Raw genomic sequence first — 18,050 nt, forward strand, 5'->3', positions numbered from 1 at the left:
TTATATTATTTTTATAAAATACCGCAGAGTATTTGGGGCATCCGCAATAATACCCACATTTATCCTACCGAGTAAAAATGGATCAACGGAATCCCTTTATTTCGTCGACTTTACCCGAGAAACCTTTTCCTATGACGGGAACGCGCATTCCGAAGAGATATTCGACAAAACATCGTCATCTCGGATCTCGCAGCAGTCCTTATAAATCTTGTCGCACTTCGAGTGGAGTCGATTTCGTCGTCCCATCGCAATTCTGGGAGAAAATCGTCTCTGGGTCACTGCACTCTAAATCGATCATGTTCGACGATGTTAGAGATTTTACTCGAGACGAAATACAGAATCGCGCGGGAATCAATCAAATTAGGAATGGGTTTAAATCACATTTTCGTGTTTCAATTTCCTTCTTGACACGGATGAAAAGGTTAAAAAAACGAGAGCTTTTTATATTTTCTTATCGTTCCAAGTACAGTAATGTCTCTCTAATCGACGCTCAAATTGTCCACAAAAATGGACAATTTAGGAAAAGGAGATACGATATTCCAGCCTCGTGGTATAAAAACGAGCCGCGAGGCTCGAATAATCGTATCTGCTCTTTCAAAATTGTCCATTTTTGTGAGCAATCTGAGCGCGAATTAGGGAGAAATTACTGTAATAGAAATTTCCAATGCAGTAAATTCTCCCGAATTGTCCCCCAACTTATAAACAAAAATGGACGATTTGGGAAGAGGGGATATAATTTTTCGAGCCTCGCTTTTATGGTTGTTGACAATCGGTAACCATAAAAACGAGCCGCGAGGCTCGAATAATCGTATCTGCTCTTCCAAAATTGTCCATTTTTCTGCGCAATCTGAGCGCGAATTAGGGAGAAATTACTGTAATAGATATTTCCAATGCAGTAAATCCTCCCGAATTGTCCCTCAGCTTATAAACAAAAATGGACGATTTGGGAAGAGGGGATATAATTATTCGAGCCTCGCTTTTATAGTTGTTGACAATCGGTAACCATAAAAACGAGCCGCAAGGCTCGAATAATCGCATCTCCTCGTCCAAAATTGTCCATTTTTCTGCGCAATCTGATCGCGAATTAGAGAGACATTACTGTATTAGCAAAAATTTAAAAAAAAGAAGAAACATTTCAGTCATTATCTAGTAAACTAGTGAAAAATTCAAGTCACCTAGTCCACTTTTAAAAAAAAGTTATCGCGTTTTTAAGTATGTTCGGACGCTTTTGTGGGCAACTGTGCACAAAATTAGGAGAAATTCGCATCATCGTATCGCTGGTTTCGACTTTATTCTACGAAATGCAGACTTCCGAACGACGAATCTTCGAACTCCGAAGTAAATTTAAACCGTTTGCTCTGTTTCAGAATACGATCTTGCCGGAGGCTGTTCATTTCTGGGAACGAGCACTCATGGTCCGAGAAACGAAGAACACTATTAGGTTAAGCAGGTAATATATTTGAGATTTCTTGCGACATTTCATAATTCAAAGGTTTTACCGTGATTCGGCGCAGTCACGGCGGCCGGTGTAAAAACAGACCGGTGCGTTCGGAATCTGTTTCGGGCAGAAATTTAATATTACATTTAACGATCACCATTGTCCGAGGTTTATTAACATTCATAGATTCCATTGTCTCTTTAAATCCGCGATGCCGGCCGACCCCGGGAGATAACGAAATCCCGGGTTGATCAATCTTTCAGAAGTCGCGTGGGATTTTCAATGATTTTTGACATGCTACCCCGAGCTTAGCTCGAACTCGAAGGCACGAGAATTCGACTGAAGTATAGGTGGATGAGTGAGTGAGCTTCCGTGGTTCCGTAGAGAATCCGTTGCATTATTCAGCAAGCATCCACTGAATGTACAGTACAGGGAGAGAGAGAACGTTCCTTACTTTCCACGGACTCTGCCCGGGTCCGCCAGCAAGAATTTGTCTTACAAAGAACCATCTCGAAGTCATAATCACCGATTTTCACGAACTCTCGCACGGATCTGGAATATTGAAAGATATTTTGCACCTATCCTTTTATCGACGATTCTGAAAATTATTTCGATCCAACGTTCATCTCGCAGAACAACGAACAGTCCCCGGAAAAATTCGCTCGCTCGACGAATCTATTAAAAAGACTATAATGATATAGTATAATATATAATAATAATAAATATAATATAATATAATACAATATAATACAATACAATATAATATAATATAATATAATATAATATAATATAATATAATATAATATAATATAATATAATATAATATAATATAATATAATATAATATAATATAATATAATATAATATAATATAATATAATATAATATAATATAATATAATATAATATAATATAATATAATATAATATAATATAATATAATATAATATAATATAATATAATATAATATAATATAATATAAAATAATATAATATAATATATTATAATATAATATAATATAATATAATATAATATAATATAAATATAATATAATATAGTATAACATAAATATAATATAAGATAATATAGTACAATATAATATAAATATAATATAGTATAATATAATATAATACAATATAATATATAATATAATAATAAAAGACTATAATAATCTAAATCTATTGAAATGTGATAAAGCACAGAATGTCGCCCCCGAAACGTTGATCAATTTAAAGAGTGCATTAAAAGATAAATGCATCGCAAAACTCGTCTCCGAAATCGTTGATATTCCCAGAAATGCGACGCTAACATAAAATGTATCCGTTTTGAGATATTATAGAGTTATACAGGGTGTCCCACAATTATTTTAACAGCCGAAAATGAGGGGTAGCTGAGGTCATTTGAAGTAACTTTTTCCTTTGCGAAAATGCAATCCGCGGCTTTGTTTACGAGTTATTAACGAAAAACACTGGCCAATGAGAGGTGACGGTGCGAGAGAGAGGGTCCGCGAGAGAGTCCGCAGCACGAGGCTTTGACAGAAGGTCGGGACGGACTCGAGCTGCGATCGAAGTATTGAACAAGTCACGAAGCGAGAACTTTCCGGATTTTTTTAACTACATAACAGTGATATTTTTAAGAAAAACGCTGTTCACCTTTACTTTAGAACGTCTGAAGAATATTCACTAATTTTTCGGACTCGAAATAATATGTAGTTTAACCGTGACAGTCGTTTTAATTTTCTGGTGTGCATGACACCTTATGTGTACCATATGAAATTTTTATGCAAGGTGTACAGTGAAGATTAACAAAGTTCGTAAATGATATTTTAATTTAAATAATTCCGTGTACGAACAGAATTCAACGAATGATTCGCAAAGCTGATTTAATAATAAATAATCGCGTTAAGGTACGTAAAGGATTTGTTTTTTAGAGAAATATGAAAAATATTATCGATAAGAAACTCACCCATTTAGTTGAGGATGCATTTGCTGACTCGTACGTACTGACCTCGTACAACGAACAGCTGATCCCAGGTCGATGACCGCAACATTCGAGGGATACTGTCGGTGGAACCTCTGCTATGGTTATTTGCGAAGTTCACTTACACTGCACTGTCACCAAACACTGATCAGTTATTTGATCACTGATAATCCGAATCACTTGTGGATATTTAAGAAAGATCACTGAGACTCGTTCGCGGATAATCGTTTATTCGACGCGTTCGTTCGGAAGTCGACGTTTCACTGCCGAAAAATTCAGGCCTTGACTGTGGGTCCTTGTTGTTCTTCGTTCGGCCGTCCGAGGAAATGACACTCGATACCATTTTCTTCGCACGGCCATTAATTACGTTCTAAGAGCGCAGGGTGACAGCGGGTCGGACACAGTTTACGTCTCGGCATATCTTGTTTATTTCATTTGGCGTTACCCTGCGCTTCGAAGAAAATAGTATCGGGTGTTATTTCCTCGGACGGCCGAAAGACGAACGACAAGGGCCCACGGTCGAGGCCTCGATTTTTTGGCAGTGAAACGTCGACTTCCGAACGAACGCGTCGAATAAACGATTATCCGCGAACGAGTCTCAGTGATCTTTCTTAAATATCCACAAGTGATTCGGATTATCAGTGATTAATTAAGTGATCAGTGTTTAGTGACAGTGCAGTGAAAGATCAGCTGTACGTTGTACAAGGTCAGTGCCCTTCGACATCATGAATTTCAGCCAGCAAATGCATCCTCAACTAAATGGGTGAGTTTCTTACTGATAATATTTTTCATATCTCTCTAATAAACAAATCCTTTACGTCCCTTATTTATTATTAAATCAGCTTTGCAAATCATTCGTTAATCTTCACTATACACCTTGCATAAAAATTTCATATGGTACACATAAGATGTCATGTACACCAGAAAATTAAAACGACTGTCATGGTTAAACTACATATTATTTTGAGTCCGAAAAATTAGTGAATATTCTTCAGACGTTCTAAAGTAAAGGTGAACAGCGTTTTTCTTAAAAATATCACTGTTATGTAGTTAAAAAAATCCGGAAAGTTCTCGCTTCGTGACTTGTTCAATACTTCGATCGCAGCTCGAGTCCGTCCCGACCTTCTGTCAAAGCCTCGTGCTGCGGACTCTCTCGCGGACCCTCTCTCTCGCACCGTCACCTCTCATTGGCCAGTGTTTTTCGTTAATAACTCGTAAACAAAGCCGCGGATTGCATTTTCGCAAAGGAAAAAGTTACTTCAAATGACCTCAGCTACCCCTCATTTTCGGCTGTTAAAATAATTGTGGGACACCCTGTATATACCGTCGAAGTCTCTCTCAAATCGTCGATCGATTTTCGCGTAAAATTACATCCGTACTCCGGAAATTTAAATAAACAACTAATGTTTCGAGATAATTTTCGCTTTTCCGTTGTTTAATTTTTCTCCTTCAATCGACGCAAACAAGAATCTATTCGACGATCGAAAACTATTTCGTTACGCGAGAAGTTGGCGACGTTTTAATTAGACGACGGCGCATCTTCGTATTTCTTTTCGTTTGAAATTTCTCCGCGACATCCTTGAAGTTTTTTTTTCCGCGCGGCGTTTCCTGCCTCCAATATTTCCTTGGAAAGTCTCACGTGGACCTGACTACCCTCGGTGTACATTCGCCGACCAGGTCTCCCTTCGAACTTCCGTACGCTTCTCCCTTTTTACGGCTTCGCCACTTTCTCCGAGTTCCTCCGCACTTTCTGTTTTTCGAATTTCCTCGCCGGCCATCTCGCGTTTCGTCATACGTTCCTCCTCCGCTTTTTACGTTTCTTTTTTCGGGAACTGTCGTTTCCGATGCAAGCTCTCGATTCCTGATCCATCATTGCATAATTCAATCAGTTCAGTTTTCCTCTTTTTTACCGCCCGCTCTTCCCGTCGCGTCTTTTTTCGGTGTTGGTTACTCAGTAATTGATTCGATTTTTAATCGACCCCGATGTTGACGGTGATTCCATCCGCTTCTGGTCATGCGATCTGCCATGGTTATATGTATACACGTAAATCGAGAACTGTGCAGAAACGGGGCACGTCGCTATCATAATTTGATCACGGTTTTATTTTTGCATTCGATGCTCGATTCGCAATTGAATTTGCCGTCGTCGGCGCAAATACGATTTCGAGATGTTCTACTTCTTTATCGAATTTCTCCGATTCTTTTTTTACATCTACGAGGATTCTACTTCGCGCGGACAAACTTAGACGATCTATTATATTTTACATACCGCGTTATCTGATTATACGCGTAGCATTCCGTACCGACTTGATTACGATTCTACAGAGTGTCCTGTAATTATTGTATGTTAACGCTATGCGCTCGAAGCCATTCTAAAATAATTTCTCTGATTTTAAATATAAAGTAATTTCTCTATTTCCATTTTATATTACTAAGTGCATTTTATGCGCATAAAACTGAGTCTTGTGAAACTCATAAAACAGTTACACTTCTAACAATTTTATAAATCTGAACTTAGATGTTCTAAAAATTATCTTGGAACGTGGTATAACAATTTTAGTGATCAATACAACAACTTTGGTAACAATTTTAGTAACGATTTTACCTCAGATTCGCCACTCGCAAAGGGTTGATTCCAGAGGTCATTAGAAGTAACTTTTTCCTCAGCCAAAATGTGATCCGCGGCTTCGTCTACGAGTTATTAAGGAAAAACGGTGACCAATGAGAGGCGAGATCAGTTGTCGCGAGATCAGCTGACGCGAGTCCGACGAGCCAATGAGCGGAGCCGGGCTTCGCTCGCTCGTTGGCCGGGGCCGCCTCGCGCCAGCCGAGCTCGTCTCTCATTGGTCACTGTTTTTCCTGAATAACTCGTTAACGACGCCTCGGAGAAAAATGTTGTAAAGGAAAAAGTTGCTTCGAACGACCTCGGGAACTTCCTATTTCCAGTTTTGAAACATATTTGCGACACCATGTATAATTATAAACAGTCGCGGATCACCGTATCGAGGAAATGATCGACGAAACGATTTTCACGGTTTCTGTAAACACGTTTGAACGGTGAAAAAAATATACGTACACATATCGTAGCATAAATACGAATGCATAAAGTACGCGGTAAAAAATGCGGAAAAGTGCAGCGTAACGTTTCAATCTTGAAATCGAGTAGCCCGGCCGGTGGCGGCGCGCATATTCAAGACGGCGGGAGGATCGTAAATTCGACGGTGCCCGAAGAAGATTCGTTCGTATCGGATACTAAAAAGTTTAGCGGCGCTTATGGCAGATTTGCGAATCCGGCAGGGCATATGCGAGACGGACAGTTGGCCGAGCCAATAACGAAAAAGGGGCGGGCTGTATAAAAGATGAGGGGAGGGAGGTTGTAAAGAAATAGCGGCGGGATCCCGGATGATTTAAACGACCGTCGTCCGAAAATGTCGACTGGAATCGGCGCGGTTTCGTTTCATTCGGCCGCGTGTGTATTGTTTGCGCGTTAATGTGCTCTCTCTCTCTCTCTCTCTTTCTGTCGAGTAACGACCATTGCGGCGGCAACCGAGAGCTCCGTAATCTTCGAAGCTTACGTTGCTAGAGGACTGATTTAGACCGGCAATTTTCGAGTGAGGAAAGCCTGGAAATTGTTCGCCTATTATGTTATGCCATAAAGAATTCAGTGGGAAGCGATTAATGGATTAGGCACTCGCTATTATGCAGTCGGGAACTCTAAGGGGAGCACGCTAATTGCGTAATCCGATCGGACGCGTACGAATCTAGGCGGAAACTGTTCGGCGACGGAAGAACATTGATACGTTGCCGGATAGTAATAATGTTTGCAGCGAATTGTTAACCCTTTCGCTCCGATGGGCGTGTATATATATAGTTACATATATATATTATATTATATTATATTATATTATATATATATATATATATATATATATATATATATATATATATATATATTACACAATATCTTCTATTATATATATATATATATCTTCTATTATTCTTTAAGGAGTTGTTCACAACAGGGTAGTTTCACATTACAGATATATATATATATATATATATATATATATATATATATATATATATATATATAACTGTATATCACATATGTATATATATAGTCGCTGTAATGTGAAACTGCCCTGTTGTGAACAACTCCTTAAAGAATAATAGAAGATAGGGGTTACCACGGAGGAGTGTTACCAACGGACAATTGGAGAATCGAGATCGAACCGTCGAACGATCAACATCCCATTTTTCTGAAAGATCTGAATTGTATTTGTATCGAATTGTGTTATAGTTAATATTCTTATTGTTAATAAAATGCCGCGACGCGAGAGAAATGGTGTAATTCGCAACAATATATATATACGCCCTCGAAGAATGACCATTCATATACGAAGAGCGTATATATACGCCCTGGAAAAGTGGGCGCGCGGGTACGAAGAGCGTATATATACGTTCATACCATATATACTTTTATTTCATACTTTACATGAGACACTTTTGTTAATCGAGTATCTGGCAACGCTGCATGCCTTAAACAATTGACTATCATGAAATATGACGCTATCGACAAGACGATATTGTGTTTTATTCCAATGATACACAGTTTCAGTCTTCTTTAGAACATTGCCAGCGACGGATATATACCAGCAATTTATAATAGCAACGATTAAAAGGTTCACACGAGTTTATAATTCTAAAATAATTTTGTTGGCTTAATTTTGATAATTCACGGGTAAATACTCAATTTCTGCCTTTGCGATAATACGTTGAGTTTTAAAGTATTTAATTTTTTTAGACCCATCATCGAATCATGGGGAGAAGAAAATTTAGGAGAATATTTTTCACGAGTGACAGTGAAAATACTGAAAGTGAAAATACCGATACCGAAAGCGTTTGCCATGCGAGACAAACGGTAACGTGCTCGAGATCACAAAAATCTGAATATATTCGGACTACGGAAAACTTGGAACCAGAAATACATTCCGTACTTCAGTGCCAACTACTCGATAATACTCGCTCCGTAGCGAAAGGGTTAAATGTAAAGCGTGTGTATCATATTTATACGGAATGTGTGTCCGGCAAACAGAATCGAAATCGACGAAACGATTCGTTTCGAAACGATCGCTCTATATTTCGGACGCGTGGCAAACGAGATTCCCCTCGAACGAAATCACTCTCCGACGTCGAATCATATTTACTTTCGCGCGGGTGGCCATAAATTTACGTAAACATCGACAGGCCGGTAATTACTGTCAAAATTTGCTGGCCGCCGAAGCTTCGAATCGATGTCGCGCGTCGTATATACACCGATTGTCCGTCTTACTCCAAGACAGATGACGATCGTCCGTTACAAGGCACACGCCGCGACTGACACTAATTGATGCTAACCAGCGCGCCACAGGATAAGCATATATTAATTGCGTTAATTAAGACGTATCCCGTTTCGAACGGGACGACGACGACGACGACGCAGTTACGGGGAGACGGTAGTCCCGTGTTTGCAAAACACTTGACCCACGCCTCAACTTAGAAATCCGTGCAAATTAAGCGGTTGCTCGCAGTCGGACGTCCTCGTGCAACCTCGTGGCGCAACCCTCGCGCGACCAAATGATCGCGAAAAACGATGAACGCGATTGTCGCTCGTCGGCTGTAAATTAACTTTAACCCTTTCAGTACGAGCGCGCTGTCAGCCGTGACACTACCACTGTACGGGGTGGCGCGCCGAAAATGCGCACATAGCACATGGTGCTGGGTCGGTCCAATTTTGTACGAAGATTTTCTCAAGTAATAACTGTGCTTAATCCGTTTCTAAATCTTTCGTTTCCTGTAAACATTCTGTAAAGGGCCTACAATATGTTCAAATCTATGAAGAAGTTTCGAACAAAAATGTAACCTCGAATTTTGTAAATCAATTCGGATCAAACGACGATTATACCTGTAGCTGTTTTTTTCGGAATCCTTGTAAGAAAAGACTTTGTTAGACTAATTTCTAATATGTCAGAAATATGGCTCGCACGAATGCCAGATGTATTCGGCGCTTGTCCATACCGGTCATCGGATGGATGCCGGTATACAGGGTGTCCCAAAATTATGGTATTTCCGGGAAACGAGGGGTTCCTGGAGTCGTTTGTAGCAACTTTTTCCTTAGCGAAAATGTTCTACGATGCTTCGTTCACGAGTTATTAACGAAAAACACTGACCAATCAAAGACGAGCTCGGTTGGCGCAAGGCAGCCGAGCCAATCAGCGGATCTGGGCTTCGCGCGCTCGTTGGCTCGGCCGCCTCGCGCCAATCGAGCTCGTCTCTCATTGGTCACTGTTTTCCGTCGATAACTCGTGAACGAAGCCTCGTAGAATATTTTCGCTGAGGAAAAAGTTGCTTCAAACGATCTCGGGAACCCCTCATTTCCCGGAAATACCATAATTTTGGAACAGCCTGTATATCCGGCGCTCGGCCACACAGGTGACCAGATGGATGCCGGATATATCCGGTGCTCGAGCCGAAAGAGCTCGTGGGCGCAATAAGAATTTTCAAGAAAATTGGAACATTCGTTTGCCATAATTTGATCGTATAGTAGTACAGCCGCTGTTCGGTTTCCTGTTATTTTAACGTCGTCGTGGCGGTTTCTTAGAATAAACCAGACATCGATACGTTCTCCGTGACCTTATGCATAATATAAAATCTGAACTGGATCTCTACAATGCGATGCATATGAAACTAGGCGCTGGAGTTTAGGTCATCAATTTTCTGGCACAGGATTCGCTAATGAAACACGAAGTCTTAAATCTTAAAGTTTTCTCCGAGGCGAACCTCCGCGTGATAGATTATTGGAAAAATTAATATTGACGGTTTTTCTGGACATTACGGAATACACAGGGTGTCCCGTAATTAGGTTAATATCATGGAAAGGGGTGATTCCTGAGGTTATTCGAAGTAACTTTTTCCTCAGCGAAAATGCGATCCGTGGCTTTGTTTGCGAGTTATTAAAGAAATACATCGACCAATGAGAGGCGAGCTCAGCTGGTACAAGGCGGTTGAGCCAACGAGCGGTCGAAGTGCAATTCCGCTGATTGGCTAGTTCCGCGCCTAGCGCTAGGCGTGCTCGTCTCTCATTGGTCAGTGTTTTTCGTTAATAACTCGCAAACAAAGGCGTGGATTGCATTTTCGCTGAGGAAAAAGTTACTTCAAATGGCCTCAGGAATATTATATTAATCTGTTATTATAATACTATGTTAACCAGTTATATTTATATATATTAAACATATAATATATATATTAATATTATATTATTATATTATATTTATATACTATTTATTTATATTATATTTATTATTTATTTATTTATATATATATATATATTATTTATATATTTATTATATATAATATATTATAATATTATATCATTATATATTATATATTATTATATTATATTATATATATTAATACGATATATTAATTATATCGTCACTCCACGACGAGTATACTCGTCAAGCACAGCACGCCGGAGTTAATGCGCATAACGTTTGATTATTTTATGTTGCAGGAAATGCGAAAGCAATCAAGTCTTCGTGAAAGATCACCATACACACTGTATAGATACTTGCCGCCCTACCACAATATGCGGTGACGTGGTCGTCCCAGAAGATCATCTCGATGTAAGAGTAAAATTCCTTCTGTAGCCGAGAACGTCCGTTCGCAGATTTGATTTTAGACTTATTGAAGTTCTAGAAATGCTTTTACGCGGAACGATTGAATTCTCCTCATTCGATAAAACCCACCATTGTCAATCGAGTCAGCACACACACACACACACACACAATTTCACATTTTATTTTAAAATTATTGAAATTCTAGAAATGCTCGCACGGGAAATTATTGAATTTTCTTTATTCGATAAGCCCGCCCCTGTCGACAGTTAAATCACCGATTTCGGATTCTATTATTTGAAATTCTGGAATTACTTTCGCGGAAAATGATTCGATTTCCTTTATCCCGGGCACGTTTATTACAACACCTATGGAAAAACGATTTTAAATTGAATCGTGAATTCGATCTTGTTATTGTTGCATAAGACAACGTGTGTAATGAACTCTTAGTGTCTCGTTGCACAATTCTTCAATACCTTAGATATTCTCACAAATTTTTATCAACTGATCATGTCAATTTTTATGAATTTTTATGAAATTATATATACTGTAAATGAGAGTTATTTTGCTTTTATCTTGAAATAGTATCAAAATTTCTATTCTTTTAACTCTGAAAAATCCGGTGTGTCTATGATAAATATTATATTATATTTTATTATGTGTGTTTTTTCGAAGATATATCGGTCTTTTTGATTTTACTTAAAACAACCATATCCGAATATAAAGCCTGCGCAGATGTTTGCTGTTCCTGAATGAGAACTCTTAATAATATTAACCCGAAATTACCATCGCTTCGATAGAATTCTATTAACAAATACATACATATAAGTGCATAATATCCACAAAATACGTAGCGTATACAGGGTGTCCCAAAAATGTCTCGTAATCCGGAAATAGCGGGTTCCTCGGATCACTTGAAGCAGCTCCTACCTTTACAAAAATGTTCTCCGAGGCACCGTTAACGAGTTATTAACGAAAAACAGTGACCAATAAGAATCGAGTACGGCTGACGCGAGGCGGCCCAGCCAACCAGCGCGCGAAGCCCAGTTCCGCTCATTGGCTCGGTCGCCTCGCGCCAGCCGAGCTCGCCTCTCATTGGTCACTGTTTTTCGTTAATAACTCGTTAACGGTGCCTCAGAGAAGATTTTTGCAAAGGAAAAAGTTGCTTCAAATAACCCGAGGAACCCGCTACTTTCGGATTGCGAGACATTTTCGAGACACTCTGTATAAATGATAGTGCGAAAACTGAACTTAAAGCTTTAAACGATATTTTTCCAAATCGCCGATCGTTTAAAGAAGCGTAACCCTGATTCCGTGCTCGAGTTATTAGTAATTTAATGAAGCATGTCTCGTTCTCACCAAAATCATTGATTATTTCAAGACTTTTCCGATTACGCGATTCTCCAACGATACAACATTCCAGGTTTGCCGTACGTGTAACGCGACCGGCCACAATTGCGGGATAGCAGAAGGCAGTAAGGCTGGCCGTGGGATCGACGGTGCTGATTTCGTGTTCTACGTATCAGCGATGCAAACGGAGAGATGCCAGAAACGCTTAGCCGTGGCGTACGCTGCTCACTGTCAACAGGAAGCGGCGTTAGACCGGTAAAATTATTTCGCAACCATTTGCACCGCCGTCCTTCGATCGGTTCCTCGCCCGTGAGGCTAATAACGAACGAGTGGGTTTCAGGCCGATAGCTGGTCACGCCAATCTCTGCCCGGAGAGCATCAGCATGAAGCCCCAAGAACTCGAAACGCTGCTGAGCACCGTAAAACACGAAATATTGCACGCCTTAGGATTTTCCGTGAGCCTGTACGCCTTTTATCGAGATGAGAACGGCGAGCCGAGAACTCCTAGACGGCCCGACACCGGCAAACCAGCGTTGAACGAAACGTGAGCAGATTTCTCATAACATTTATCCGTTGCTTGTCATTATCATCTTGCATATTCGAAGACGAACCGCGCGTTTCTCTTCATTGTTCCCAGCTTCGCGATTCCAGAGGTGTACGTGAATTTTCTTTTCTTTTTTTTTTCTCATTTTTAATCTCGTATCGACGGCGTTGTTGCAACGTAATTAGCGTTAATTTGCCGTAGCAAAGTTAATATCTTTGTATAATAGCTGCAATTAATTTAACCACTGTGCTGTTATAATATCTATAGTTGCTAGGAAACGCGCTGTGCAATGTCGCGCGTTCTCTCTTTCGAAATACAAAAGATTCTCCTAATTCACTTAAACTTGGGATGGGTTTAGTCTGACCAGTGATTAGGGTACGAAACACCGTAAGTTTTGACGATTAGGTTTAGTCTGGGGATTTAGTCTTGGGGTAGGTTTAGTCTGGCCAATGATTAGGGTACGAAACACTGCAAGTTTTGACGATTAGGGTTCAAAATATAAGGTTTTAGAGTTGACCCGTTGGAATTCGCGTTGGAATTATGATGACTATATTATGGACTATATATATAGATCCAATACAAATTGTAGTCCAGAATCGACTTTTATAGTTTTCATAATAATTCTAATATAGTCATAATATATATCGATATAATTATCGACTTTTATAGTCTTCATAATAATTCTAATATAGCCATAATATATATTATGACTATATATATAATGACTATATTAGAATTATGATTTTGACTACAAAAGTCGATTCTGGACTACAATTTGTATTGGATCTATAAGATTTGGAACTGCGTTAAATTTGTGTTCGATGCGTTCAATCCTATTAAAACTTGTAATTGCGGTAAATTCTCTCCAATTGTCTATCCCTCGGCTTGCGAACAAAAATGGAGAATTTGGGAAGAGGAGACACGATTATGCGAGCCTTGTGTCTCTCGTTTTTATAGTTCTTGACAATAGGTAACTATAAAAAAAACGAGCCGCGAGCCTTGCGTCTCTCATTTTTATAACTATTAACAATCAGCAAGTATAAAAACGAGGTGCAAGACTCGAATAACCGTATCTCCTCTTCCCAAACTGTCCATTTTTGTTTACAAGCTGAGGGACAATTGGAGAGAATTTATCGCAGTTACAAGTTTTAATAGAATTCTAAGTTAGATCAATTTGAGGGATAATTTGAGAATATTTACTGTAGTAGATAACGTTTTAACGCTTCGTCTGCCACGCCAACAAACTCAAAAATTGAATACTAGTATTTATTTTGAAACCTGAGGAAATAATTCCATTGTCCACATATGCAATAAATTCTCCTTAATTGACCAGCAAACAGCTTGAACAGTAAATTCTCCCCAATTGACGCTCAGATTATGCACAAAAATGGACAATTTGGGAAAATGAGGTGCGATTATTCAGCTTACTTTTCATAGTTATTGGCAATCGGTAACTATGAAAACGAGCCGCGAGGCTCGAACAATCGTACCTCCACTACCCAAATCGTCCATTTCTGTTTCCAAGCTGAGCGTCAATTAGGGAGAATTTACTCTATCCGAATGAAACACGATATTATCAGAAACTGGAACATCCGATTATAGATACAACGGATATTGGATCCAAGCTCCGTCGTTCTGTTGCTGAAAAATATATCTTGTTCACCACACGTTGTACCTAAAAATAGAATTTAAAAAAAATTGCAAAATCGTCACGGGACTTCAAAGCCTCGGCCTAACTACGAAGGATTAATTTCGATAACCCGATTGGCTTGGGCCGCGTCTTAAATTCAATTACGGCAGCTCATAGACCCGAATTTAGAGTTTCGGTTTTAATGTAGTAACAGCGTGAAATTAATTCAACACGCGGAGAGACCGGGGTTCATTCGTGCGATCCGAAAAAGACAGCAATAACGTCCTGCGTCCTCTCGTCTTTCTCGCCGCCGCCGCCGCCGCCAGCGAGAGCTTTTCTCCTCACGTATGCTTCTCCGAACACCGCCTTGGCATCGGTGCATCTGCCTTTAAAATTGGAAAATTCCTTGTGTCCTTGGTTTTATTCGGGTCGACGGACCGTAACGAACCCGGTTCCGGCGTTGGCAGGTGGGTGTGTTACTCGTTTTTCACGGTTCCTTTTTCCCTCGCACCCTTCGTTTTACTTTAACTAGCAGCGTGGCAAGAATCTCGTCTGTTCCTCGCCACCCTCGCCTTTCGAACTTTCGGTACATGTGACCGTGAGTTTGCATTTTCTCACCTTCCGCCCTCTGTCTGGCGCGCTGCAGCAGATTTTCTTGCGACGCGAATACCGAATCGAGCACGTCAAAGTGTTTCGCGATCGATTTTCTTATCCCGTCGAAATTTCTTCGAAACACAGGCTTCCACGGAGAGCTCTATATTGTTTCCCCGAACGCGAGGAATTGTAATTGAGTTTGTGCTTCGGTACTAACTTCACGCGTGCATTTTCATGCAAGTCACAGTAATGTCTGTCTGATTGACGCATAGATCGTTCAGAAAAATCGACAATTTGGGAAGAGGTGATACGATTATTCGAGCCTTTGCAGCTCGTTTTTATAGTTACCGATTTTCGACGATTATAAAAGCGAGCTGGAAAGCTCGAATAATCGTATCTCCTCTTCCCAAATATATATTGTCGATTTTTATGTACAATCTGAAGTAAAATTCGGGAGAATTGCATCGTTAATGAAGCGTATTAAAAAATCACAGAAATATTCGCATAATTATTAAATAATTCTAATAATCTAGCGATCGATCTAACATATCAATAGTAATACCTAACGTATCGATAATAATCGATAACTATAAAAACAAAGTGCAATTCTTGAATAATCGAATCTCCTCTTCCCAAATTGTCGATTTTTGTACGCAATCTGTGCGTCAGTTTGGGAGACATTACTATAAAAGGTATACAGGTCTCTCTAATTGACGCTCAGATTGTCCACAAAAATGCGACAATTTAGGAAGAGGAGATGCGATTATTCAAGCCTTTCGGTTCGCTTTCATAGTCACGAATTGTCAAGAAATATAAAAACGAAGGCTGCAAGGCTCGAATAATCGTATCTCCTCTTCCCAAATTGTCCATTTTTGCTCGACGGAATCCGTTGTCATCTAGCTTCCCCTCGGAGGGATCCGACTACGGTAATGTCTCCCTAATTGACACTCAGACTATCCAGAAAAATGGACAATTTGGGAAAAGGAACCTTGCGAATTCGAGCCTTGCGACTCGTTTTTTATAGTTACCGATTTTCAACGATTATAAAAACGAGCTGCAAGGCTCGAATAATCGTATCTACTCTTCCCAAATTGTCCATTTTTGCTCGACGGAATCCGTTGTCATCTAGCTTCCCCTCGGAGGGATCCGACTACGGTAATGTCTCCCTAATTGACGCTCGGATTGTCCAGAAAAATGGACAATTTGAGAAGAGGAGCCTTGCGAATTATAATTGAGTTTGTGGCCATACTAATTTCACGCGTGCATTTTCATGCATATTACAGTAATGTCTCTCTAATTGACGCATGGGTCGTCCAGAAAAATGGACAATTTGGGAAGAGGTGATACGATTATTCGATGCTCGCGGCTCGTTTTTATAGTTACCGATTGTCAACGATTGTAAAAACGAGCCGAAAGGCTCGAACAATCGTGCTTTCTCTTTACAAATTTCGCATTTTTGTTTCCAAGCCGAGCGTCAATTAGGGAGAATTTATTGTATTTCGTTTCGGATAGTGTGACAAGGTTATTGTAAAAATTGTTTTTATCGTTTTGGATTCCAATCTTGTGGAATACGAATCCGGATACATTGTTCTTTTAAAAATCTACGATTCATGGTTTTCCAACCCTGTATAATATCGTGCCAAATTAATTATAAATATTTTCAGCAGAATTTACTGCGCATAGATGTTATCAATTTCTATAAAATCGAAATAAAATACTATACATTTGTTATCGTAGTTTCGTTCTGTAAATACAGATTTGAGTATAATATAAATATTATTTCTATAGTTATTATTTACTGCAGATCTCTGTAATTAACTTTGCAAATTTTCATTCTCATTCATTTTACAAAACTTAGAATCGAAGGTAACGAAAATAGAGACGATGTTAGATCTTCTTGATTTATACGAGAAAGGAAATAGAAAAGAAAAAAGAAAAAATAAATTAGATCTTCTTGATTTATATATTTACCCGCGTTGCAAAAATATGCACTTTCCATAAATGCATAAATATCACCAGTCCGGTCATGAATATTTCCATCAGAATTTATTAAATATATGCATGTTATTCAATCTTCTTTAAATATAAATAAAAAGAGAATTGTAACCGTGTTCGCTTCGATTTAACTCTGACTGGTACATTGTTATGCAATTCATATTGCACTGGGTGGCGTGACAAGAATCTTGCAAAAATTATACATTTGTTTTCAGATTGCTGATTTTATCCAATGAAAACTTTGGTACATTCTCTTTTTTTTAAGTCTACGATTCATAGCTTTTTAATCTCTCGTTTAATAATATTCCGTCAATTTCCAATTGAATTTATTAAATAATGTTATTAGTGTTATTTTGTTATCAATATTAATAGTTTCTATTAAATCGAAATAAGATTCTATACGTTTGTTGTTGTAGCTTCGTTTTGTAAATCTAGATAGGCAATATAAATTTTCTTTTTATGGTTTTTGTATGAACTAGTAATAACGAAGAAGTTCTGATTAGTATCGATAACAATTCCAGTCGTATTCAATAAATTACTAAAAATGCAAGTACATATACATATACATATAATAATAATTCTAAGAAATATTATATTATATTATATTATATATATTATATTATATTATATTATATTATATTATATTATATTATATTATATTATATTATATTATATTATATTATATTATATTATATTATATTATATTATATTATATTATATTATATTATATTATATTATATTATATTATATTATATTATATTATATTATATTATATTATATTATATTATATTATATTATATTATATTATATTATATTATATTATATTATATTATATTATATTATATTATATTATATTATATTATATCAT

The 18,050-nt window shown here is 38.3% G+C and overlaps 1 protein-coding gene across 1 annotated transcript in view; it reads left to right on the forward strand.

Moving 5' to 3' along the window:
* Invadolysin (leishmanolysin-like peptidase, invadolysin) overlaps nucleotides 1–18,050 on the forward strand; it is a 250,768-nt gene that overhangs the window by 220,195 nt on the left and 12,523 nt on the right. Inside the window, exons 5-8 of the mRNA XM_076523715.1 lie at nucleotides 1,368–1,450; nucleotides 10,967–11,078; nucleotides 12,493–12,674; nucleotides 12,760–12,963. Of these exons, the coding sequence (XP_076379830.1) occupies nucleotides 1,368–1,450; nucleotides 10,967–11,078; nucleotides 12,493–12,674; nucleotides 12,760–12,963 (581 nt within the window). The remainder of the gene's footprint in view (nucleotides 1–1,367; nucleotides 1,451–10,966; nucleotides 11,079–12,492; nucleotides 12,675–12,759; nucleotides 12,964–18,050) is intronic.

The sequence above is a fragment of the Megalopta genalis genome, chromosome 7 (genome assembly GCF_051020955.1).
Source record: "Megalopta genalis isolate 19385.01 chromosome 7, iyMegGena1_principal, whole genome shotgun sequence".
Taxonomy (NCBI): Eukaryota; Metazoa; Arthropoda; class Insecta; order Hymenoptera; family Halictidae; genus Megalopta; species Megalopta genalis.